Genomic DNA, 24,866 nt, shown 5'->3' with positions numbered 1-24,866 from the left:
CTGAAAAGGAAATTTACGCTAGAGAATGTACTGAAACAACATGTAAAGAACACAACAGATAAAGTTTGGCAAGGCTACTTGAGTAGAGATTTGACAAACGCTCTAGCAAGGTTGATTCTCTGCTTCTATATAATTATTATCTGCATCGTGTGTGTTATATACATAGAATTTGCTTCATACCACTTGTAGAGATTACACAAACGCTTTGGCAAGGCTACTTGACCAGCCAAAGGCTATAGTTTTTAAACCATGCCTACATAATAGCACTTTGTCTTTGTCTGGTTAAGCTGTTCAGCGGTGTCTTCAGTAGCGGTCAGAGAAGCTCCATCTACTGTCACTGTCAACCTAACACAACAAAAAGAAATTTAGGTACATCAAAGAAAGATGGGTGTATACAGGAAACAGAAGGCAGAAAAGGAGCAGCCCAAGGCTAAGCTAATCGGCGTCTTGATTTTAATTTCTCTTGACAGGATTGGTGAATAAAACACGTGTGGCACCATGGGTATTGCAAGATGATTTACTATTGAAAAGAGAAAAAGCACGAATCAAAGATTTAGTACAAAAAAGCAAGACGAATTGAAATCAAAAGCCAAGTCCAGACATAGTACCCTGCACCTGCAGCTGAAGGGGTAGCATTGTTCATTTTTTAAGTCGGTGTCCATGACTACATACACAAATGCAGATGGTCAGAAAAGAAATAAATTGGAGACCAGCAAGTTGTGTGGATCAGCACAAATGTAGGAAACACAGCTTATTTATATACCTCAGTTGGTGGTGGATCATCACAGATGCAGAGCATCGTAAGAGTATAATGAAACAAAGCTAATGCATCAACAGTGAGAAAGGAAGGGAGCAAACCTTGGTGAACAGACCAAGGAAGAAGCATATGTGGTCAGAACTAAAAAGATCATATAGCCTACTCCAACATGGTTGAATAGATGGATCCCAAGAATTTTTTTTACAAATCTACAACAACACAGCCAGATATCAAGATTCTTAGAACGAATGCGTAAACTAAAAAACCCAAAAAGAATCATATCCCATTCCAAAAGTACTATATAAACATATCAAAACTGTGAGGACAAACATCTAAACCATAAGACCAAACAAACAATCTGACCCATAAACAAATAAAGAACACTACTAACATGACACAACATAAAAATAGCCATCAAGCATGCCCAAAATATAACTCATTTTAACCTCCTCAAAAGATTGCCTAATTGAATGTGAAAATAAAATAGCTATATCTGTCAGATAGCAAAGTTAAGTAGACCCGACTCAGTTGGCCACGGACAGAGAGAACTTTGAAACCAAGATTTCTTCCCTGTCAGCTCGTGCACTACTGTAACATGTGAGTAGGAACAGGATGACACCAGGTTGCAATCAAGGACCACTGAATTATAAGAATAAAAAATAAATAAAAGAAACTACATACTGAGAAAACCCGAACAATTCGGCAATCCATTCCAAGACACAATAAATTCACAAGCCCAATTAGCATTATACCTCACAGCTGGCACAACAATGGTCACAAAACTTTCATATCCTGGCACAGAGCATCCAACTCTCAGTCCGCACCCTGCATGCACCCGAGCAGAACCAGGTCAAAAAATGGAGAAGGGGAAAAAGAGAAAACTTCAAACAGGCTGCAAGGGGCTCATACCGAGACGAAGAGTTGAGTACGGACTGGTGGAGTGTGAGCTTGTGCACCAGCTGCGGTCGTCGTCACCCACCCAAATGGGTCGCCATCCGCTGGACCACCGATGAGCTGCCTATGACGCTAGGCTGTCGTCAAGTCGCGAAAGAGGGTGTCGAGCATGGCCGTCGCTGTGTCACCTCAGGATGCCGGTGAGGCCGGCATCGGGTTCAAATAAGTCATGCAAACATCAAATGAGCCTAGAAGCCCAAACCAACTTCTATGTGACAACTAAGATAACCTTTCTAACATTTGGAAAAGGGGCACATAGCTCAGCAGCACACAACGGATTCTTGTTCATTCAAATAAAAGGGATTTTGTTGACTTACTCTATTATAATGTGATAGATATATGACGTACTAATTGTTTCAAAAAGAGAAGTTATTTTGCCATAAAAAAAATGAAGCACAAAACTTTCTCGTCGAGTCCGAGTCGTGAACTCCTTCCATAGATCCTACAAACAAAGATGAACACAAAGTTCTGTCGGTCCATGAAACAGGTAGAGATCAGATTAAACGCAAGTAATCCAAACCACACCAGGAGCTGAGGTGGCGGCGAGCACTCACCTCGACCTTGTTGAGCTTGCCCTGGTTTAGAACCTTGAAAAGGGTGAACCCAGCGGGCCTCTTGAACCGCACCAACATCTCCAACCAAGCTGTAGCTCAACTCACCTGGATCGCAAGCACAACCACACAACAAAATCAAAACTATCCAATCTGTTTGGTGTAGCCTATGGTTCTATTATTAAAATATACTAACATGATCTTGAAAAAGAATTTTGCTCCTGTCCAGTAATTTCTACTGGGAATAGCTCACTGGTGAGTATAAACTTTTCGGAACTGGAGTTCCCCTGGTTGGAAAATTAGTATAAACATGTGATACTAATATTCAGGAGGAACGTAGAATGGTAAATACTAATTTATTTTATGCAACAAGTACTAATTGATATTTGATATTCAGTAGAAATGTAGAATGGTAAGCCCTAACTGATATTTGATATTCAGTAGAAATGCTAAAGGATAATCCTCTAACACTGGATAGCTAGAGGATTATAATTTCTAATTCATGGTAACAGAATTTAGCATTTGCCATTCATAAAAAGAAAAAAAAAATCAACCTCTAGAAATGATAATCCTCCTTTCTCCTGCCAAAATCATGCTACCCGGGTTCTGTGAATCAAATAAATTGTAATGTAAACGAAATCAGCACTATGTTGTTTTCATGCTAACCTACCCAATAAATAGTTGTACAATACCAATACAATGTTGTACATTATCTAAACGCTATAAAATGAGGCAAGTTTGGTTATGTTTGTTTGGTTGGTTAGATTTCCTTGCAAATCATTCCATTGTTGTTTTTAGGATCTTCACTAAGTTTGCTATTTTGGGTCTGCTAGAAAAACACATGATGTTTCATTTATTTCATAGTGTACTGATTAATGGCGTAGGCATAATCTCCGACTCCACTTCCTAGCATAACTATGCCAACCAAAATAGGTCTTGCTTGCATATCCCTGTAAGCAAATACCAATGATAGAAAAGAAAGAAATGGTACAGATTAGTTACCTCTTGCATGGATCTGATAATAAAGTCGAATCATGAAGAAACCATGGGTTATATAACCCAACACTGTTGCAAGGTGGTCCGCTCTATGCAAATCTTGAAACAAAGTTCCAAAAAGTTAAATACATAAATACCATCACACAATGACAGAAACACATAAGGAACACACGTTCTAGATACCTAAATGAACCCAGGAAAAGAAATGCACGAACTTATTTATGAAATTTAGACCATAATGTCTCAGCAAGCATATTCTCCTAAGAAAGAAGGCAGGTCTAGGCACACAAAAAGTTTCATCTGTGAGAAGCATTTTCACAAACACGTGGTGTGCTACTTGTTCTACTAATCAAAGAAAACCAACAAGCAGAGAGGAGAAACTCAGCAACCTGCAAGCTGCAACCTCACCAAACAACCTACAACCAGCTGAGACTGTTTTGAGAGATCCGTCAATAATTCAATATTTTCTATGTTCGTAACCTCTTTCCATTTTTACTATAATAACGAATGCCACTTTGCCTAAGCCAAATTGCATCTCAGCAGAAACTACTACAAAGTACAATTACACTTTCATAGTTCATATCATTCAGAAAAATGGTTTTTCAAGAACGTACTTATATTTCTTTGCAAAAAGTGCCTATTTAGCATATAGTAATACCACATGACATGGACCTCAATAGAACTGCAAGCATTGCAGCAACTTCTCATTATCTTAGCTCATTGTTCAAATGAGTAAAACATACCTGCTCACCAACTACATTTAGTACTGGAACAAGGCTGACATGGACGAGGCAAAAATTTCCAGGTCCTACAACTCAGAATAAGGAAGCTAAATGTGTAAAAGCAAGCAAATGCCAAAATAGATATAGACATTTAGGGAAGAGCTGGTCTTTACTGACCTACACGGTATGAAAATTGACCTAATGCTTCAATAAAATGCATTGATTCAATATCCCCTCATCAAGAGTGCCACTGTCATTATGCGCGGTGAGAAAAGATTTTGTCCCTGCACTGGGCAGACTTACATAGCTATGGGAACATCCGAAGGAACTGCACACTTCCACATGTATGCTTTAAGTGTGCTGCATTGCAAGCTGTGCTACACATGAAATTATCTTGTTTACCTATAGTTCCAACGAAACTATCACACAAACATCAGGAGTCCCTTGTTTACCGTCAACCAGCTTTATCGCCACGCATTCGATCCAATCCTGAATTCCATCTGTGATATGTGGCCCAACCTGTTAACACCCAGTAACCTTTGTCATACAAGTGTTCCGCATGAATGCTCCAGCTACACTATATAATGACGACAAACCTGGACGTTTTCTTCAAGTAGTCTCCTCTCCTTTCCTTGTCAATGACAGCCTGGTGTGAGGATTTTACAAGGAAAAATGCTGTTAACTTCCAGAAGATAGAAGCAGCACCTACAATTGATAATAAAAGAACACAAAAAAAGTTCGAACACAAAAAATAACCGATAATCTGCAAAAACAAAAGCTAACATGGACAAGTCACATGCATGTACACTGATTACAAGCGACTAAACCAAGCAAGCAAATATCTAGTCATGTCGTGGCCTTCCTAGACCGTGTGCGTTGCGTCCAGCCTGTCTGAATTTAAGAGATTGGAGGATGAGCAACAGCAGGTAGATAAAAAGGGAGGGTAAGGGGGAAAAGAGAGATGCCGCCGGCAACGAGCGCCATGGAGGGACAGAAAAAAAAAATACGTGTGTTTGGCCATGGAGGCAGCAAGGTCGCGGCGAGAAGGTGAAGACGGGCGGCGGACCAAGTTCGTCTTCCCCGCGGCTGCACCCCACCACGACCGAAGCGCAGTCCCGCAGCTCTTCTCCGGCACGGATCCACCGCCCGTGTGCGCCTTCTTTGGCACCGCCGCCGGAGAGAAAAGTGAGAGAGGAGGAGGCGGCATAGTGGAGAGCAGAGTAGAGAAGGAGGGGAGCGGGGGGCTAGGTGCAGAGGGAGCGGGGAAGGCGGCTGCGGGCTGTGGAGGGCGGCTGCGGTGCGGAGGGAGCGGGGGAGGCGGCTGCGAGGCTGCGGAGGAAGCGAGGGAGACGGCCGCGAGATTGGCTCGTGGGCCTAGGGTTCCTTTTACCCTGGATCGCGATTGGCGAGCACGCGACCCAGACTTCGCGTACCAAGATTTAAAGAAAACTCACGTTAATCTTGCGACCCCACGGCTACGAACCCCACCTGTCATTCTCTCGTGAAGCAAGCGCAAAAGTGAGAAAAAGCGGACGGTTGATCAAATGCCAGCAGCCAAGAAATTGATCGGGCGGTCAAAAGTGGCGAGCGCGAGCGATGCCCAGTTATGCGGGTAGGCTAGGAAGGTTTATATGTTCAACAAGCACAAAAGTGAGAAAAAGCGGACGGTATTGTGGTAGCTCGATCGGGCGGTCAAAAGTGGCGAGCGCGAGCGATGCCCCAGTTATGCGGGTAGGCTAGGAAGGTTTATATGTTCAATTCGCTATCCATCACATTTTCATTTTCTGCTTGGAGCCTTAACGCTCAAGGGATGTATTTTAATGGTTACATTGTTTTCAATCGGCATCATGGAATATACTACTCCCTCCATTTCAAAATATTTGACCCAACTTTATACTAACTTTGTATTAAAGTTAGTACAAATTTGAGTCATCTATTTTAGAACGGAGGGAGTACCTGTAAAGAAATATAAGATCATTTATACGTGATCTATAAACGATCTTATATGTATCCAACATCTTGTCAGCTAAGTATGAAGCAATCATTAAATATCTCCACATCTCATCAGCCAAGTATGAAATTGTATGACACAGTTGACCAATAACATGGTCAAAATGCAGCTTATTGCACATCTCATCTTGGCACGATTATTGCACAGGATGCAGCTTATTCACTAAAATATGACAAATTCTTGAACAGAAATATCTAGTCGATTTTGTCAACACAATACAGTTGAAATCAAATGCTTTCCTTCACCAGCCTTCACTGTGTCTCTCAAGAAAAATGCAAAAAAGACCCCGGAAGGTAGAGCCAGAAAAGCTTGCAGTGTTACATTACAGTGTATTTTGACAAGCTTGCAGTGCTAAAAGAGAAATGCTAACTAATCCTCTGTTGGTTTTAAGCTTGGAGCTTCAAAATACATTACAGCAATGTACCACTACTTCAGTGGTCCCAACCCTATCGATGCACGCAGCTTGTTCATCTCTATAATCTCTGGATCATTAGGATCTGGACCGTTCCCGCTGCCCTTCTTCTCTTTCTTTTCCTTTCTCTTCTTAGGCTCCTCCCTCGGACCATCCTCGGCACGCCCTCGAGGAGGACTGGCACTACCACGGCCACGCCTCTTACGGAGCTCTCCCACTTCACGGTCTCTTTCACGCCGATCCCGGCTTCTGCTCCTTGAGCGGCTCCTGTGCCTGCCACGGTCTCTGTCCCGGCGTTCCCTTTCCCTGCCATCCCGGTCTCGATCTCGGTTGTAGTCGTCATCTCGGATGCGGTGACGGTCTCGTTCCCTATCCCTCTCTCTATCTCTTTCACGGCCTCTATCTCTGTCTCGATCTCTTTCCCGGCCTCTTCCATAGTCCCTGTCGTGATCCCGATCTCTGTCATGATCTCGGTCCCTGGAAAAACAAAGATCAAAAGGCACAGGCAGTCATTATCTAGAGACCAAATCCACACACTGATAGCTAGTGCATGTATCACAGAGAAACATCACACCAAGTTTTCATTCAGTAACCTCATCAAACCACAGAATGAACATGCTGAGAAACTACAGATCATTTAATCACATGTCAGCACCTCAAAACCATAGACAGGACATGCTGAGAAACAAGGGATCAATAGTTATTCAGCAATTGCCCCCATTCCCCATACCTATGAAAGACCTCTAGCCAAATAATCAAATCCATTTACATGACAATCAAATGGACCTGGTACCTTCAGAAAGATATGTCTACAAAGCAGGTACTTTTTTAAGATCTTATCACATTTGAACATCTGTCAGGTTTCCATTCCTAAAACAAATCTGTCCAACTCTGATAAAATATTTTGACCCACATAATTACTTTTACGCAAGCACCTACAGTAGTCTCCACCATATGAGTTTATTTTCTCAAACAATAAGTCTACAAAATTACAGGCTATAAAATGGGCAAAAGTTCACACAGATGCTTAAGGGGAAGCCATAACAATAACTGTAGTTTACTGAACTTAGAAAGTAGCTCAATGTTAAGAACATCGTACACTTGTGCACAGCTAATGAACATGACCAGCTGTCAAAAAAATATTACACTTCTTTATGACATAATCCGAAGTTAAACCCTTAGGCAGTATCTCAATACATCCTTAAAAAAATGAGTTTCCAAAAATAACCGAATCCTTTTCTTCATTTGGTTATGAACAAACAAATCTCTAGAACAGAGAAACTGATCTTATCTGGGCAGAGCATCAAGCTTAGCTATGCAATTATATCAGGTTCTATACATTTATACATGAAAGAAAGGCTTCTTAACATGGACTAAACAAGAGCAACAAAACCGATAAACAAAATGTTCAAATTTGAACCACTGTGGATAAGAACTACTCCCTCTGTCTCATAATATAAGAACGTTTTTTACACTAGTGTAGTGTCAAAAACGTTCTTATATTATGGGACGGAGGGAGTATCTGTTTGGTCCATCATACTTCTCACTGCACACTATCAGTGCAGAGAAACCTGGCAGAGCCATGATTATTCACTATAGGAAGCAGCTTGCCTACCAATGGCTCTTGACATTAACAAGCCATGGCAGTAACTCTAGTATGCAATGCAACTGCAATGCTACAGCATCAACTTCCAGTATGATCTCCAGCATTAAACAACTATAATAAAAGCTCCTGCACTGCTCTCTGGCCTTCTTAGCATTTTTACATTGCATACTTTCCAATGATTTGCAATTTCTGCTCTCAGATTATTTGCATTTTGGATATAATCTAGTTGCCAAAACCAAGATAGCAAAATGCTTATGGCTTCTAATTTAGTATATATTTTCCAAATTGACGTGGCTTAGCATGACATCACTAATATGTATGATGTATCAACATGAAAAAAAAATGAGATTACTTCTATGCCCTTAAACAGTAAGAAGAAGAAATAGAACATCAGTGACTTCAACTCTCAAAGAGCATGTAAATCAACATCATACTCAAAACTTGCCGGAAATGAATATAAGCTCCTTTGGCTCTTATCTGATTTTTACTTTCATGCAAGAGCAATATGCATGCTAGGCACATTAAGCTTTGGGGGAAACACTTACAATAACTCGTTGGCAAACCCATCTGGCACTGCTACAAAATTCTATCGGGCTCTATACATTTTAGACACAATTAAAACAGGCTTCTTACATGTTTTTATAAAAGCAGACACAAAAACAAGCAAGAGCTCTTCATTTCAAAAACTCAAAAGGTTGTAAGCGGCAGAAAAATGGGAGGATGTGATAAAGTTTAACATAAATCCGAATAAGATAGCAAATTTCAATAAGCGAAAAGTTCAAATTTGGACCAGTTTGTGATTTTAAATCTGTTTGGCACATCATACTTCTCAACTGCACACTATCAGTGCAGAGAAACCTGGCAGGGCCACAAACATTCACTGTAGGAAGCAGCTCATCAACCAATGGCTCTTGACATTAACATGCCATGGCAGTAAGTACTAAGTGCGCAAATATGCAATGCAACGCTGCAATGATACAGCAACAGCTTCCAGTACAATCTCTATAACTAAAAGTAATACAATATCAAAAGAAGCTAAAGAGAGAAAGTCACTGTTTCAGTCTTGTGCAGTGATACAAGACAAGTGAACCTGCTCGTGCATGGCTGCCCCAGAAGCTCTTGCTCTGCTTGTTGGTCTTGTGTAATTGAGTCACGTAATGTATGAAAAGGATAGCTTACACAGATGTGGTAATTTTCCTTCTACAGTTACCAAAACCAAGATAGCAAAATGCTTAGGGCTTCTAAGTATACATTTTCTAAGTTAATACTATGTCTTAAGCATGACGTCACTAACATTTATCAATGTAAAATCAGTGAAACATAGGTTACTTCTGGGCCCTTAACCAATAAGAAAACAGAACATCTTTGGCCTGAACTCCCAAAGCACACAGTAAACAGAGTACTAAAAACTTGGCATCCGATGAATATTAACCAATCAGCTCACACCTGATTCTTCCTTAAGCACAAGAGCAGTACAGATGCATTTCAAGAAACAATAGATAAGTCGTTGACAAACCATCTACGTAACAAGCAATTCATATATAGCAGATACCTGTGATGCCTTTCGTGTTTCCTGTCTCTGTCCCTCTCCCTTTCCCTGTCCCGTTCTTTGGTGGGGCTCCTTCCACGAAGATGGTCCTGTTAACACGTTAAAACAAGTCAACACCTCTGGTCAACAAATTAGGTGGATTGATTTAGATCATTTGGCAAGTATGCTCACCTTTTCACGAGTGTTAGGCTCATCTACGTCCATTGGCTGTCCATCCTCCTTATCTTCCTCCTCTTCCTCAAAATCGTCTTCAAGGGCACTTCTTCTAGGTTCTAGAGTTCCAGAAGCTTCAAGGATCCATCTGTTGAAAATATCCATAAAAATGAATTTGTGAAGCATCTGGAACACATCAAGAGGCGAACCTGTATTTAAGATTACTGACTAGTGGTCAAAAGAAAATATCTCTAAACCAAAAACATATTACTGAAACATACATGACAACTATGTGTTTAACAGAGAGAGAACAATCAACAACTCCAATCTTTAACACAGAGAGAACAGTGAACAACTTCAATCTCAAAAGGGGTAACTATCTTTTTAAGATGTCACTAGTCTCAAAACATCAGCGAGAAATTGAGCAGTAGCAGATGGCAGGGTAGATGCAGATGTCGCAAACAAGATAAATTTCAACTGCACGGCAGAGTTTGGGACAGAGAAATCAAACCTTTTCTGAATGCGGGGGAGGGCAGTGTCGCAGCTATAGTCCTTGGTCAGGAGCTCGTCAATGAATTCGTCAACGTGTGTCAGCGTGAATTCTGAAACGAATACAGATGATCAAATGAGTAAAAATAACCGCATACCCCCAAATCTGACATCTCATACACCTAGCTAGCTACCAGCATAAGTAACAATATGGGATAAAATTTGGAGTGCATACTTCCATCGCTGAGCTTTTGCCTAATCTTGCGGTAGTCGTTGTAGAGCGGCTCGAGGTACTGGTAAACGTCGGCGACGGTGCCAGTGAGGCGCAGGTAGAACGCCCCGAGAACCCGGACATACCTGGAGCAGAAACAACAAGAAGAAGACCATCGATTTGTCAGTTCAATGCCTACAAGAAGCAGCTAGAGGTAGAGGACGGAATCGACGACTACGTTAAAGGGGAAATTATTACTTGTAGTCCTCGTTCTTGATGAACTCGACGACGATTTCCTTGTCGGGTTGGATCTGGAGCATCTTGAGGGCGAGGCAGAGGAAGGGGGTCGGCCTGCGGTTGCCGCCGTGCGTGCCGCCGGTGTGGTCGAGCTCCATCGCCTTGTCGACGAGGGTCTCCGCCGTGAGGCCGAAGCACTGCTCCTTCCAGTAGTTGCTCTGGTAGATCTTGGCCCGCACGATCTTCTCCACCAGGTTCTGAGGGTTGGTGCCGTGGATGCTCCGGGCCAGGGGGTCCGTGCGGTTCGCCATCGTCGCCGGCTCTCCGGCGCGGGCGCCGAGGGCGGCCGAGGCGGCGGCTACGCCGCTCCGCTGGTGGGGGCGGGATTAGGATTGGGACTGGGACGGGGACTGGAATTGGGGTTTGCGGGCAAAACCCTAGACTATAGTAGACAAGCCAGCCCCGCGGGAGCTTTTGAACCGACCTTTGGCACCGGCACCAAATAAAATTTCCAATAATAAGCAAATCAGATACAGTGTGGTAGTTTCTTTTCCTTTTCCTTTTATTTAACTTTCAAAATAGCATGATTTTACAACAATTAATAGAATGCCCATGCATTGCCACGGGCTTTTAAAATATTTTGCTGAAGTTATATAAACATAATGCATGTTAAATTTCACATGTAGAGAAAAGATAACATGGGCACAATTATGTAATAATTGAAGTCCACTTCACTTGCAATGTAAATTGATTAAAAAAGCAATTTGACGATTTATACATACAGAGCGATTATTCAACTAAAAATGTATTACAAATTAAATTTCACTTAATGCACTTAAGAAATTCTCGCACGGTTAGGAATGTTGTCTATTTAGTTTTTTGGACTTACCTGCCCAGCCTTATTCTGACCTTAGCTACTCTCTCACCACATCCGACCCTTTCACTCTTTCACCCCAGACACATCCCTACAATTTTCTAAATTAATATTCCTAAATGCTTCAAAGTGCAGCTGCGCTGTTCGGACGTCGCGAGCGCATGCAGTACACGATAAAAAACTCACCTACAAAAATAGTAATTAGCATTCTGTGTCGTCATTATACTACGAAAAAGGAAAGTAAGTGTTCGGGATCTCGTCGACGTGCCTACTTTACACAATTCAGTCAAGAAAGGATATGTACGTGCATTTATTCGGGCTTAATAAAGTTTTAAAAAGCCATAATTTTTTATTCAAGTATCGAAATTTAGATTCGTTTTCACAGTTGGGTTTCTCGCGACGAGTTCTTCAAAAGTAGATCTCATATGGAAATGTTTCGACAAACTTTCTGTTTTGAGTAACTTTGGGTGCTAAAAAGGCAACTTTAGTGCTATAGAAAAGCAATTTCTTCTTAGTTTGCCTACTATGATTGCCTATCAACGAGAAGTCATTATAAGCTGCCTCACATGACTATCTTGTTCACTAAATTCACATATAAGTTGTCCCCAAATGCTTATTAGTGCTGCTGCAATAATTGAAGATGTCGAGCGCACCATCCCAAGCCATTCGATTTGGCACAAATCGCGCACAGGTGTTTTCCTGTCTAGCGTGGTGACTGAAGGTATGGTGAGGTCCCTCCCAACCTTTTTCAGGTGTCATCGTTGCCTACAATCAACGATACTTTTTGCCTAAAACCATGTATCCAGTTGCCCACAATCAACCATACAGTTGTCTAAATTATGTATCCAGTTGCCCATGATCAACCATACAGTTGTCTAAAACCATGTATCTGGTTGCCCACAATCAACGATATTGTTGCCTAAAACCATGTATCTAGTTGCCCACAACCAACCATATAGTTCTCTAAAACCATGTTTCCAGTTGCCCACAATCAAACATACAGTTGTCTAAAACCATGTATCCGGTTGCCCACAATCAACCATACATTTGTCTAAAATCATGTATCCAGTTGCCCAATCCTCATGAACATAAATATTACCAAGATCATAACTTGGCCAATATGTAAATGTTTTAGATACCTTTCAAGTTTGTGTCATAGAGATGCGTCAATAATTTATCTCCTCTGGGTGGGATCCCTTGGTACGATCGAAACTACTTGACGGATTTTCTCCTCCTGTGTCTTAGGAGATAGGATCCAACTTGATGTTGGAGGGAGCAATGGAGGCTGAGGGGCCTTGAGAACGTCGCCTCGTTGTTCGGTTTGGAGGATTTCGGACGTACTGACTTGTTCAAACAAATTAGGTGAGCATCATTGAATGGTTAAAGGTGTCTAGAGAGGCCGATCCCGACATTTGGCGTGATTGAGTGTCCTTATAGTAGGAAATTTAGAGGTCAAATTAGTTAATTGGTAGTCATGGTAACCAACTTAGAAGGATCCTCCGCTGATAGGTAGAGGGAAAAAAAGAGTTGCTTTCCTATAGAACTGAAGTTGCCTCTGTAGCACATAAAGTTGCTCGGAAAAAAAGTTTGTCAAAACCTACTCATATGGGATCTAGTTTTGAAGAACTCGTCGCGAGAAACCCAATAGTGAAAACGGATCTAAATTCCGACACTCGAATCAAAAGTTATGACTTTTTAAATTTTTTGAAACTACAAATAATTGCACGTGGTCTCTCGGCTGAGGTAACCTGACAATGTGAGACCGCATACTTTCTTTTTTTAGGTTAAGATGACATGTCACATCATTTTCCTAATATGGAGGGTTCTGGACAACTAACGGGCGTCGCGGCGCTCTATAGCCACGTCCATTAATATTATCTTGGATATTGTGATAAAAAATAAATGCTTGTATTCTGAATGCTATGATAATGAAATATATAAATTTACCCATCTATGCTCCTTGGAATACCATACGGAAATAAACGTTGCCATCTAGCTATGTCGAAATTCCAGTCGAGTTGCTTTATTTCGAGTGTGCCGGTAAATTCCCTCACAAATCTTGTGTGGTCAACCTCGGCCAGAGCTTCTACTTCTTTAGTTGTGAGGTCACGAATTCCTCTCTCTCCCTCAAAAAACACCGTGACGGCCACCATCGACCATGCCCTGCTCGTCGGCATCACTTTCCCATCCAAAGAGGCTGCTCGAGGAATCGAGGGTGCAATCGGCATGTGTGGGTTTCCACTTTCCCCTTTGGTTTTTAACTCATTTTTTGCATTGGGGGGGGGGGGTCTCGAGCGAGGGGGTGATTTTTTTCCTTGGATTGATAGGTGGTTTTACGAAGCGAATCGAACGAACACGACATATGGACTTCCTTTAACTGTGGGGAATAGTATGGACTAGAGCATGAGGCGCGCTTTGCCGCGCCTATTCTTTGGTCGTGGGCTAAGTCCTCGATGTTTATTTTGTACGCAGTCTATTTTAATTGGTTGACTTGCTGTGTGTAATTGTCATTTAATTGAGCTATATAGCAGTGACAATCATGTTTAAATATTGTTATAAAAATTGTTATAAAAAGTGTCTGTCTAGCGAAATTAATGAACAATTTTTGTGTGAGCTTCGTTCAATATGCCCGAGCTTAATTTTGACGCTCAATGATTATTACATGGAATATTACAAAATTGGAAGAATAGAATGGTAAATCTATGCAAGAGAGTAAATTGCTAACTTTCTGTATGTTTCCCATTGACTCCTTGCTTCCAATGTAAGCACGGGCGGCCTCGTCAGTGGTGGAGTATGTGCCGAGCAAAAAGTGGCGTCCCTCATCATAGAACTCCATGTCGAAGTTGCAGGACAGCTTCGCCTGCATGCCGAAGAACCTCGTCTTCTCTTCATGATCTTCTTCGACGGCATGTCGATGACGGGGCGGCGGCGGCGGCGGCACGGCGGTCGAATCTGGGCGGCGGTAGTGGGGTGAGGGCTCGGGGTGGTGGCTTGGTGGCTAGCACCGTGCGGTGGGGGCTTGGGGCGGGGGCTTGGTGTCGGGCGGCGGCAGATTGGGGCTCGGGGCGGGGGCTTCGCAGCATCGAATCAGGCGGCGACGATGGAGAATCGAGTGGTGGCGGTGTTGGCGAATAGGGCGACGGAGGTGGGGGGCTCAGGGCGGGGGCTTCGCAGCGTCGAATCAGGCGGCGACAGTGGAGAATCGAGTGGCGGCGGCGTTGGTGAATCGGGCGACGGAGGTGGGGGGACTCGGGGCGGGGGCTTGGAGGTGGTGGGGTGGGAGCTCGGGATGGGGGCTTTGTGGTGGCGAATCCGACGACGGTGGTGGAGAATCAAGCCGCGATGGCGGTGGCGAATCGGGCCTGATTTGAGGCGGCCGATGTGTGGAGCCGCGGAACCGGCGACGAGGGTGGTTGGTGGCCAGATCTAGCGCGGGGCAACGGCGGTGTGGTGCGGTGGCTTGGCCGACGGCTGCGGTAGTGCGACGGGCGGCAAGAGGAAGAAGATGTGCGGTGGGAAAAAAAGAAATGAACAGAGGCTGGCGTGGAGATGCAAATTTGCATCTCTAGATGTTGTATTTTACATCACTTGGCCCAGGTGATGTAAACTTTTTATATCTACATCATCTGTTGGAGGTGACTTTTTGAACATCGAATATGCAAAAGTTAGTTACTTTTTTCATCTACATCTTCTATTGGAGATGCTCTAAAGGCACAAGGCGCGATTTTACTGGTATAGTACGCAGGCAGAGCACTTTTGTCTGGTGAGGCATCCTCCTGACCGGTTTATAAATTGGCTCATAATCATAAGATAATATGTTGTTTTCTTATTTAATTAAGCATTAATGCAGCGTTAAGCGTTGCTTGCAGTAAATTGAGTTGTTAATTATTGACTATGCAACATGTGGTATAGCGGCAAGGGGTACTGCAAGGCTAAACGTCGTGTCTTTAATGTCAAGCAGAAAAAAGGGAGGGTCCGGGCCTAGAAATGCCCTCCACAACCCCAAGCCACCAGAGGCCAGGAAATCATGGGAGCTTAGTAACTAGATAGATAATAGAGATTTAATAATATTCAAAAAAATAAAGATTAATAATAAATACATACATCATATTTTTTATTTGGTAAGATTTAATTTGACTGGGGTATGAGTAGTAGAAGGCAAGAAAAGTTTTGAACTAATGTAAAGCAAGGAAAGTTTCGATTTAGTTGAAATTTTGATAAGATTTGAATTGACTGAGTTAATTCATGATGTGGTTTTGGTAAATTATGATTTGGTTTAGATTATTTCAAGTTGCTCTATTTACGTTGATTTTTGCTTTGTGCGCCATCAATTGAGATTACTAAAAGAAACATAAAACCAAAGAAGAAATGGGGCATGGGAGGAAAAACATAGGTGTAGGCGGCGCTACCAACTCCCCTTTATAGAGATTTAGACATAAATGTAGTACTTTATGCATAGATAAAATTATATGATCATCTTGTAATCCACGAACATGTGTCCTAGTCTTTTTTTTCAAGAATGTGTGTGTCTTAAGTGTCGCCTACTGACCTTAAAAGATTGTCGCACCTTATCCATTGTGTCCTTACAGATCAAAGAGAGGAGGGGGCCAAGAAACATAAAAAAGAAAATTAGCAACATTGTGCTCCTCACATGTAGCACTTTTAACATAAGTCATTACAGAATCATCAAACAAGTGTACATAGTGAACTATCGGAAGCTCTGCATATAGGATTCTCGCCACATCAAAAAGTCAATTAAGTACCGCTTACATTACTCAAGAAAAGAAGATAAAGTAAAGTCCAAAACAAAGCATCAAAATAGGGATATGAAATCTCCAAGAACATACTGACATAATATATGCTCGTTCAGACCAACAAGCATATCACCATCAGATGCTCATCATCTTCTTACCATCCTTCACCCATCTTATGTGTATCATCATCTTCACAACAAAGTAAATCATCCATCTAAGTGCCATTGGTCACTCTCCAAATTATCGCCACCAAAGAAATTTAGGATAGACATTGGCGATCTAGTGAAGACTTCGCCGACAATGATAAAGCTCTTGTACATGAGCAAGCTCCCAGAAAGCAACTCGTGCATGACCATGTTGGGTGATAGGCCCCAACAAGTGCTCCTATCGGTAATCATCTTCAATCATGACAACAATCTACAGTTGGATGGCAATAACTGACATTTTAGAATAAGATGTCCTATCCTACAAGGCACAAGGCACTAAATCCCAAGCATGACAAAAATCATCGACATACAGGAAAAGTGGAAATGATACTCGTATAGTTTCAATTGCTTTAGTTTAGGGAATAAACATTAGACCAACCAATCATTAGCTTACAAATCAATTTATGCGACTTTCTACCTATTTCATGGTAGAAATTAGTTGTAGCTTCAACTGTAAATATCAATGCATGGGAAAGTCAAAAGAACTCATTCCCTATTAAAAATAAAATGTTTATGATTATTTTATGGTTTAACTAATATCCTGAAAGTTCATATTGAGGACATAGTAGTACGAAAAGTAATACTTAGCCAATCAATCTATCATTGTCAATGCAAATTCTCTCTTAATCCTTTCTTGGCGAAGCTTATAGACAACAAGAAAAATATGAAGTGTAGCATCCATGCTGAACCAGAGTGGTGGGTTAAACTCACATTCACATAAGTGCCAAACCTATCAATTATACACAATTTTTTTTTGGAAGGTGGCGCTTGAAAATTGTACAACAACAAAAATACTCTGAGGGAGCCTGGCATGCAGGTTTAGGCCATTAGTGCAGATGTCAAGAATTTGAAAGACATGTCAATACACGAGGAATTTATAATAACTACCAGAAGTGCACATTACATCCCAAAGTACAATAATCACACAACCATAGAAGAAAATGTAAGTGACAAAACATGTCAGATGACTAGGGAAACAAAAAGGGAAAGCCAAATCTCGCAAATACAATTAATTAAATCTGACTCTTGTCCTTGCGGTGGCGCATGGATTTCTACTCGGCCCAAGCTCCAAATATACTAACACTGTAGAAGTTTCCTATTAAAACAATAGTTTAGTGAAGTAAGAATGGAAGAGTCCCTTCAAATATTTGCCAGCTAAATTATTGCATCGAACAATCAAACTTGACATGTTCGTTCATATTACAGACTCTATAGAATTCAGTTTAGAACAATGAGTTCCACCAAAGAATGGTTGGAACAACATGCTGCAAATTTATATAGATCTAACAAGAATAGGAAAATTGCAATTCTTATGAAATTGTTTACTAAGACAAAGATTGGTAGTTCAGTTCAGAAACTTGAACCTACTTTCTGTGTGTATTTGTTATGCAGCATGGGTCCAGTGAATATTTCGTAGTAAATTAAGATTACGAAATAAATCATACGAAGGAAACACCACATCATGCAGATGTGTAGAAACAAAAACCTTTCTTGTGATGCTCCACCTCCACCCTACAAACCCTAAGACTGTTATTTTCTGGCACTAAGCTCACTACCAATTTATTCAGGACCTGAGAAAATAAATTAGGCCAAATATGAGAGAGAAACATGGAGGCAAGTATAAGTCATATGAAAAATATAATTCTTGGCCTAAAAGCCAATATGAATTCCACCCCTGCTATGAAAATGGGAAATTTTTATTTTTATCACTCTAGATTTTGCCAATTTTTCTTGTGCCACTCTAGATTTTAAAATTTCACTTTTGCCACTCTTAGTTTTTGACAATTATCACAATTGTCATTCCCGTGGCAAAAGCAAAATTTTCAGAGTGGCAATTATGATAATTGTCAAAGATAAGAGTGGCAAAAATGAAATAAAATTAATTTGCTTTTGCCACAAAATGGCAATTGTGATAATTGTCAAAAGCTAAGAGTGGCAAAAGTGAAATGTCAAAATCTAGAGTGGCATAAGAAAAATTGGCAAAATCTAGAGTGGCAAGAACAATTTTTTTTCCTATTAAAATATGTTGTTGGAAATGAAGAGCATGTCTCCATGGCCGAAGGCCAACTATTTTTACATGATGAAAAGTAGACTATAAAGATACGCTGTTGCACATAGTACAAAGTATTTGTGGGGCTAGGAATGCACCAAAAAATGAAATAACAAAGAAAAAAGAGACTTTAATGGCAGATTTAGTGCTACCATAAGATATTTTCCATCAATTACGTAGTAAAGGTCATAAGGTGTTTGCTTACCATTAAGAAAACAACATGTCCATGTTGGAAATAAATAAGTGCAGGTATTGCTTTCCTACAAATGATACACATTCAGTCCTCTAGTCCATGTTGGAAATAAATAAGTGCATGTACTTCTCTATCATGAGACGACGGGGAACAAAATAATTTTCTTCGGGATGGCTGATGTTATGCCATATAAAAATGCATCAAAAGGATCTATAAAGCGCCCCCAAATTATAACAGATGTGCGCTTCTGGCATAGTTTCCACAATCATTGGATTCTATGGGTTCTATTAGTTATAAAAAGTGCATGTTGTGACGATGTAGCAAGAAGACGTACTGTCTGTCTGTAATGAAGATTTGGCGCCTTGGTTCTCAGGCATTACCAGTAAGAGGCGGATGGTCTGTAATACCAGTAATTAAACCAATGAGATCTGCAAAATTCAAGCAGATAATGTAGTTTCAGAGTAGGGCAAATAATGCAGTTTCTTAGTAAGGAAGCAAAAACTTCCCGAAGATAAGAACTTTACAAGTAAAGATTTACATTAACCAATCTGACATGAGTACATTTAATCCCATTTGGTTTTCAAGTTCACAGAACGAAAGTGCATTATGAGCAATGAGGGGAAGGCCAACAAGGTCAGAATTCACGGGTTACACAGAAGTAGTAAAAAGAAAGCCTGAAAGAATGATCTGATGTCATGTACTTTTCTTTTGCTTTCGCAACCAAATAGCGCCGGTGAAAGTGCAACTAATCCCTGGGTGGTTTTGGTAATTCATAACAACATATAGCTCATTGAACTAATATTTATTCAAGACCAATGTTTCAGAAAGTTCAATGATTGGTATGACATGGACTAGAGATGTGGACCCCTCAAAATGCTAAGGAAACATATTGGCAAAAGCTCAAGACTCTACATTTTCATTTTAGTGATCCAAGATTACATTGAGTCCATAGGAAAAGCCAATACTATTAAAAGGGTATGAGGTGTTGCTTAATGGCTTGCTTGCTCAAAATGCTCAGTGATATGCTCCAAAAACCCTCATCCACTTTCTCATTTCCACATATGTCCTAAACCTAAAGTCAAACTCGGCTCCACTGATTTGATTTATCCGGCGCCACCGAGTTCACTTGACATAGCCATAGCCAGAAACCCTAATCAGTTTGGTCTAACCGAGATGAGCGATCGGTCCCACCAAGTTCGCAGTGCAAATTCTCTGTTTCCTTTTCGTAACATTTTGGTCTAACCGAAATGAGCGATCGGTCCCACCGAGTTTGCCTGACCAAGTCTCTGTTTGCTTATTACTGAAATTGGTCTTACCAAGTTCATGTGATCGGTCTCACTGAGATGAGGTTTTGCCCTAACCCTAGCGCATCGGTCTCACCGAGTTGGTATTGTCGGTCCCACCGAAAAGCCTAACATTCACATTTTGAACCAGGTCGGACTCACCAAGTTTCACTATTCGGTCCCACTGAGTTTGGTAAATTGTGTGTAATGATTAGGTTTTGTGTGGAGGCTATATGTACCCCTCCACCCCCTTCTCTATTTGAGAGAGAGCCATCAGAACGTGCCTACACTTCCACTACTCATTTTCTGAGAGAGAACCACCTACTCATCTGTTGAGACCAAGACATTCCAATCCAACCACAATAATCTTGATCTCTAGCCTTCCCCAAGTTGCTTTCCATTCAAATCATCTTTCCACCATATCCAAATCTGTGAGAGAGAGTTTAGTGTTGGGGAGACTATCATTTGAAGCACAAGAGCAAGGAGTTCATCATCAACACACCATCTGTTACCTTTTGGAGAGTGGTGTCTTCTAGATTGGTTAGGTGTCACTTGGGAACCTCCATCGAGATTGTGGAGTTGAACCAAGGAGTTTGTAAGGGCAAGAAGATCGCCTACTTCGTGAAGATCTACCCAAGTGAGGCAAGTCCTTCGTGGGCGATGAACATGGTGGGATAGACAATATTGCTTCTTCGTGGACCCTTCGTGGGTGGAGACCTCCGTGGACTCGCACAACCTTTACCCTTTGTGGGTTGAAGTCTCCATCAACGTGGATGTACGATAGCATCACCTATCGAAACCACGCCAAAAATCTCCGTGTCTACATTGAGTTTGCTCCCTCCAAACTCCTCCCCTTTACCTTCATATGCAATGATTTACATTCCTCTGCTATACTCTTAGAATTGCATGTGCAGGTTGATTGCTTAACTTGTGTTAAGTTGCTAAAATCTGCCAAGACTTAAAATTGGGAAAAGGCTAGATTTTTATTTGGTCAAGTAGTCTAATCACCCCCCTCTAGACATACTTTCGATCCTACAAGTGGTATCAGAGCTTTAGTCTCCATCTGCCTTGATTTCCATAGTGGGGGTGATTAGACTACTTGACCTACAAGTGATACCGTGTGCACATTGATCCAAATGATGCCAAATTACAAAGATCGGAAGTCATTGGAAGAATTGTTGCTCATGAGATGTCACTCAAGGATAAAGAAGAGCTTCATAACAAGTCTAGTGGTGCTTATAAAGCCTCATGTGATGCTCCTGCCACATCAAGTGAAAAACAAGTCTTCAATGAGGAATTGAGCTTAATGGTGAAGAGCTGCAACAAATTCTACAAGAGCAGAAGCAAAGAGGGAAGCTCCAAGTCAAGATCCTACCATGACAAAAGATCTTCTAGTCATGAACGTAATTGCTACAATTGTGGAAGACCCGGACACTACTCCAATGAGTGTACGACCGCATACAATAGAAAAGAAGACTCACCTAAAAGAAGAACTAGAAGAGAAGAATCACCTCCAAGAGAGAGAATGAGTAGAGATGATTGTTATGAACAAAGAACCTCTCGCAGAAGCAAGGATTCGGAAAGGAAGGGCAGGTCATCAAGGAGCTACATAAAACGAAGACATCAAGCTCATGTTGGTGAATGGGTATCAGGTTCTGACTCCGACCATCACTCCGAGAGAAGTTATCACTCCGACTCCGAATATACTCAAGATAGAGGTCTTGTCGGTCTTGCACTTGTGTCAACCAACTCCTATGACATATTTGACTCACCAAATGAAGGAATTGGAAGATGCTTCATGGCTAAAGGCCCCAAGGTATCACACCCCGAGTATATTGATTTCAATAGTGATGAAGATGATTTGCTAGGTTATGACGAGTTACTTGTTGACAATGCTAGTGATGAAAATTATGATGAAACTGCTATTAATCATGCTAATCAAGATGAAACAAATGACAATGATAAGAAGGAGATTGAGCGTCTAACTAAAGAACTAAACACTCTTAAGTTAGCTCATGAAACTACTTTAGAAGATCATCAAGAACTTTTAAAAGCTCATGAGAAGCTACGCTTCGAGAAGCTCAACCTAGAGCAAGAGCATGGGTTCTTAAAAGCTATCAATGATGATCTTCGGAAGAAAAGTTCTCCTTACATTGCCAAGCGTTTACTCTTGTCTAGTTACATGCCACAAGTAAAATCTAGCAACAAGAGTAAGAAAGATTCTTCTTCTAGTAGTAACAACAATCATGCTAAATCCAATATTGTTGCTTCTAGTAGTTCTCTTGATTCCACTAATGATTCTCTTAGACAATTTACACTTGAGCAAGAAAATAGCTTATTGAAGGGAATTATAGAGAAAGGTGTTTACAAGAGCCTTGCCGGAAGTAAGCAATTTGAGGAAATTGTACGCAAGCAAGGAAGGCATCGGAAGAATCAAGGTGTTGGTTTTGAATGAAAGTTCAATGCCAATGGAGTTGAATGGGAAGAAGATCAATACCCCAAGACGAAGTTTGTCTCTCAACAAGAGAAGTATGATCCTACTTCCTTCAAGGGGACACAAGCTCAAGATGATCTTCCACCACAAGACCACAAGCTAAAAGGCAAGGACAAGCTTCAAGAGGAGATTGATGCATTTGAAGAAGCTCCAAAGGCCTTGGTCAAGTGGGTTCCCAAGACTACCTCAAGTTCTACTTCATCAAGTACATCTACAGCCCCGAGGATTCCCATCAAGATGATGTGTATCCCGAAGAAAAAGAACTAGATAGTTCTTGAGGGTGACTCCGCCAACATACTTCACTCATATTCATATTGGCAAGGACAGGTGCAATCAACTTCCACATCATGCACTAGTTCAAGGAGTCACAAACCCTCTTGTTAGTAAGTCAAGGGACAAGGTAATCTAATGCTTTCATGGACATCATCTTGTGTGTACTTCACTCTATGTCTATGGATATCCTTGTTTGTTCCTTGTGGGACTAACCCATGTAGGTATTGAAAGTGCAACTCACTCCAATGGATTGCTCCAAATGATCCACATCAACATTGAGCATCCACATCTTCAACATCTACATGAAGTTATCATCAACAAAACCCAAGGTTAGTTCATCCCTCTAAAAGGGGATATCACATCTAGGGGGAGCTTTACTCTAAGAATTGAGCTAAAGCAATTCTAATGGTGTGAACACAACAATGCTTTATGTAAAAGTGGTAACCCCACTTGTGCTTAAACGATGAGTATGACCTATGATCAAATGTTCTCATTTGACTCCTAGGTCAATATACTCATATATAGATGACCTAGTCATCGCCAATTGCTTGATAGATGCTAGAGTGTTCGTGCATGCTTTGCCACATATTTAATTTGCTATCTTATTGTGTGAGCATGTTGGTTGCATAATTTTCTTCATTCGAGGACATCCATTTGTTGCTTTGATTGTTTGGTCTTTTCTTTTGCCAAATGGATGGACAAGATTGCCTAAGTACCCCCTCTAGCTATATATGCTTTTCTTGTCTCGAACTCTATTCATGTTACATCACAAAGGTTGATCAAGTCAGATTCGAACCCTTTGGGTGAGGAGCACTCAGAGTCCCCGATTCGTCATAGACTTAAACTTCCAAAACCTCTTGATGTATTTCTGTTTGACCGATTCATTCCTTTCGGTCATACCGAGTTCATTGAGTTGATCTAGGTTTTAATCTCAGTGCAACCGATTTGAACATTTCGGTCTCACCGAGTTGCTCAACTCGGTCATACCGACAAGGTGTGGATATATATACCCATAGGTCAAATTTTGGAAATTTCTTCGAAACCTTCGCCCGCGCCTGTCCAGCTCTGCCGACTCAAGGTCTCCTAATCGTCTCCTCCGTCGCCAGTGACCTCCTGCCGCTGGTCTCCGTCGCTGTCAACGGAATCTTCGCCACTGTTGTCACCGTAGCGAGTTCACCGCCGAGTTAGGGTATGAACTCGACCCCTTTGTGCAATCTTTACCTCTGATTCCTGCACATAGGTCAATTCCACGAATCTTACCACATTGAGATACTTCTATCTAATCAAAAAACCCTTTAGATTAGTTTTGATTCGAAAACTTAGGGTTAAGTTTCCGCCAAACTCATCTTGAACCGACCGAGTTGTAGAAATTGGTCTCACCGATTTGGCCCAGGCCATTGCACTTGTGATTTTCGGTATGACCAAAACTTACAATCCGTGTGACCGAGGTCAACTCTCAATGAAACCCTAGCGATCTCGGAGTCACCAAACTGTGACTCGGTCTGACCGATTTCACTAGTTTAGACTCTAATGTTGCTTTAGTGTCACCGAGTTTAACAAATCGGTAGCTCCGAAATGACTTATGTAGAAAACTAAAACTAAGTTTTTTGACTCATTTGTTTTGCAAAATCTCTGCACTTTGTGATGCTCATCCACTCTATCTCAACTATATCTGTTCACAGGGTCAGCCTTCAGCTTTCAGCCATGTCTGACAAAAATGACAGCCAAAACAGGTCTGAGGAACAGGTTCACTTGAGTGACTGCACTAGTCCCTCTAATAGCTATGATGATGGGAGCAGAAGTACTCCTAGCAACCTGCCTAAGGCTGCAACCAGGCACAGGAAGAAGAGAACGTCTGATTCAGAGGATGAAGACTTTATGGTTGATGAGGAATCACCTCAAAGAAAAAGGTTATCAAGAAAGAGTTTGGCACAACAGCTTCAACCAAGCCAGGTATGAAGAAGAAGGTACCAGCCAGAAGAATCCCAATGTCAAAAGCCAGAGCCTCAACTCAAGCCACAGCTGAACCAAGTGAAAAAGAGGCTACTGGAGGAAAGCACAAGAAGGAAAGGAAAAGAGGAAGATGGTGCA

At 41.4% G+C, this 24,866-nt stretch overlaps 1 protein-coding gene and 1 long non-coding RNA gene across 18 annotated transcripts; both read right to left on the bottom strand.

The window, feature by feature from the left end:
* Positions 1-45: 45 nt before the first annotated feature.
* Positions 46-5,381, bottom strand: LOC123111463 (uncharacterized). Of its 17 annotated transcripts, XR_006454452.1 has the most exons (11): positions 4,577-5,373; positions 4,158-4,499; positions 4,002-4,066; positions 3,265-3,357; positions 2,817-2,868; positions 2,266-2,370; positions 1,667-2,153; positions 1,510-1,582; positions 859-966; positions 609-664; positions 46-345 (listed from the first exon to the last, which is right to left on the bottom strand). It is a non-coding gene; the product is annotated as an uncharacterized lncRNA (long non-coding RNA). The 17 variants fall into 17 exon arrangements; XR_006454455.1 differs by adding an exon at positions 2,459-2,549 and having other exon boundaries at positions 46-1,582; positions 4,577-5,375; XR_006454465.1 differs by having other exon boundaries at positions 46-1,582; positions 4,577-4,626; positions 4,988-5,373.
* A 790-nt stretch (positions 5,382-6,171) lies between these two features.
* On the bottom strand, positions 6,172-11,107 carry LOC780656 (pre-mRNA-splicing factor 38). Its single transcript, XM_044532267.1, has 6 exons — positions 10,670-11,107; positions 10,436-10,557; positions 10,223-10,313; positions 9,730-9,859; positions 9,562-9,647; positions 6,172-6,880 (listed from the first exon to the last, which is right to left on the bottom strand). The coding sequence occupies exons 1-6, from the start codon at positions 10,957-10,959 to the stop codon at positions 6,418-6,420; spliced, it is 1,182 nt and encodes a 393-aa protein (XP_044388202.1). The 5' UTR covers positions 10,960-11,107; the 3' UTR covers positions 6,172-6,417.
* Positions 11,108-24,866: the final 13,759 nt, after the last annotated feature.

The sequence above is a fragment of the Triticum aestivum genome, chromosome 5B (genome assembly GCF_018294505.1).
Source record: "Triticum aestivum cultivar Chinese Spring chromosome 5B, IWGSC CS RefSeq v2.1, whole genome shotgun sequence".
In the NCBI taxonomy this organism is placed as follows: Eukaryota; Viridiplantae; Streptophyta; class Magnoliopsida; order Poales; family Poaceae; genus Triticum; species Triticum aestivum.
The sequence above is the reverse complement of the archived record's forward strand: the minus strand, read 5'-3'. Positions and strand labels throughout refer to the sequence as shown.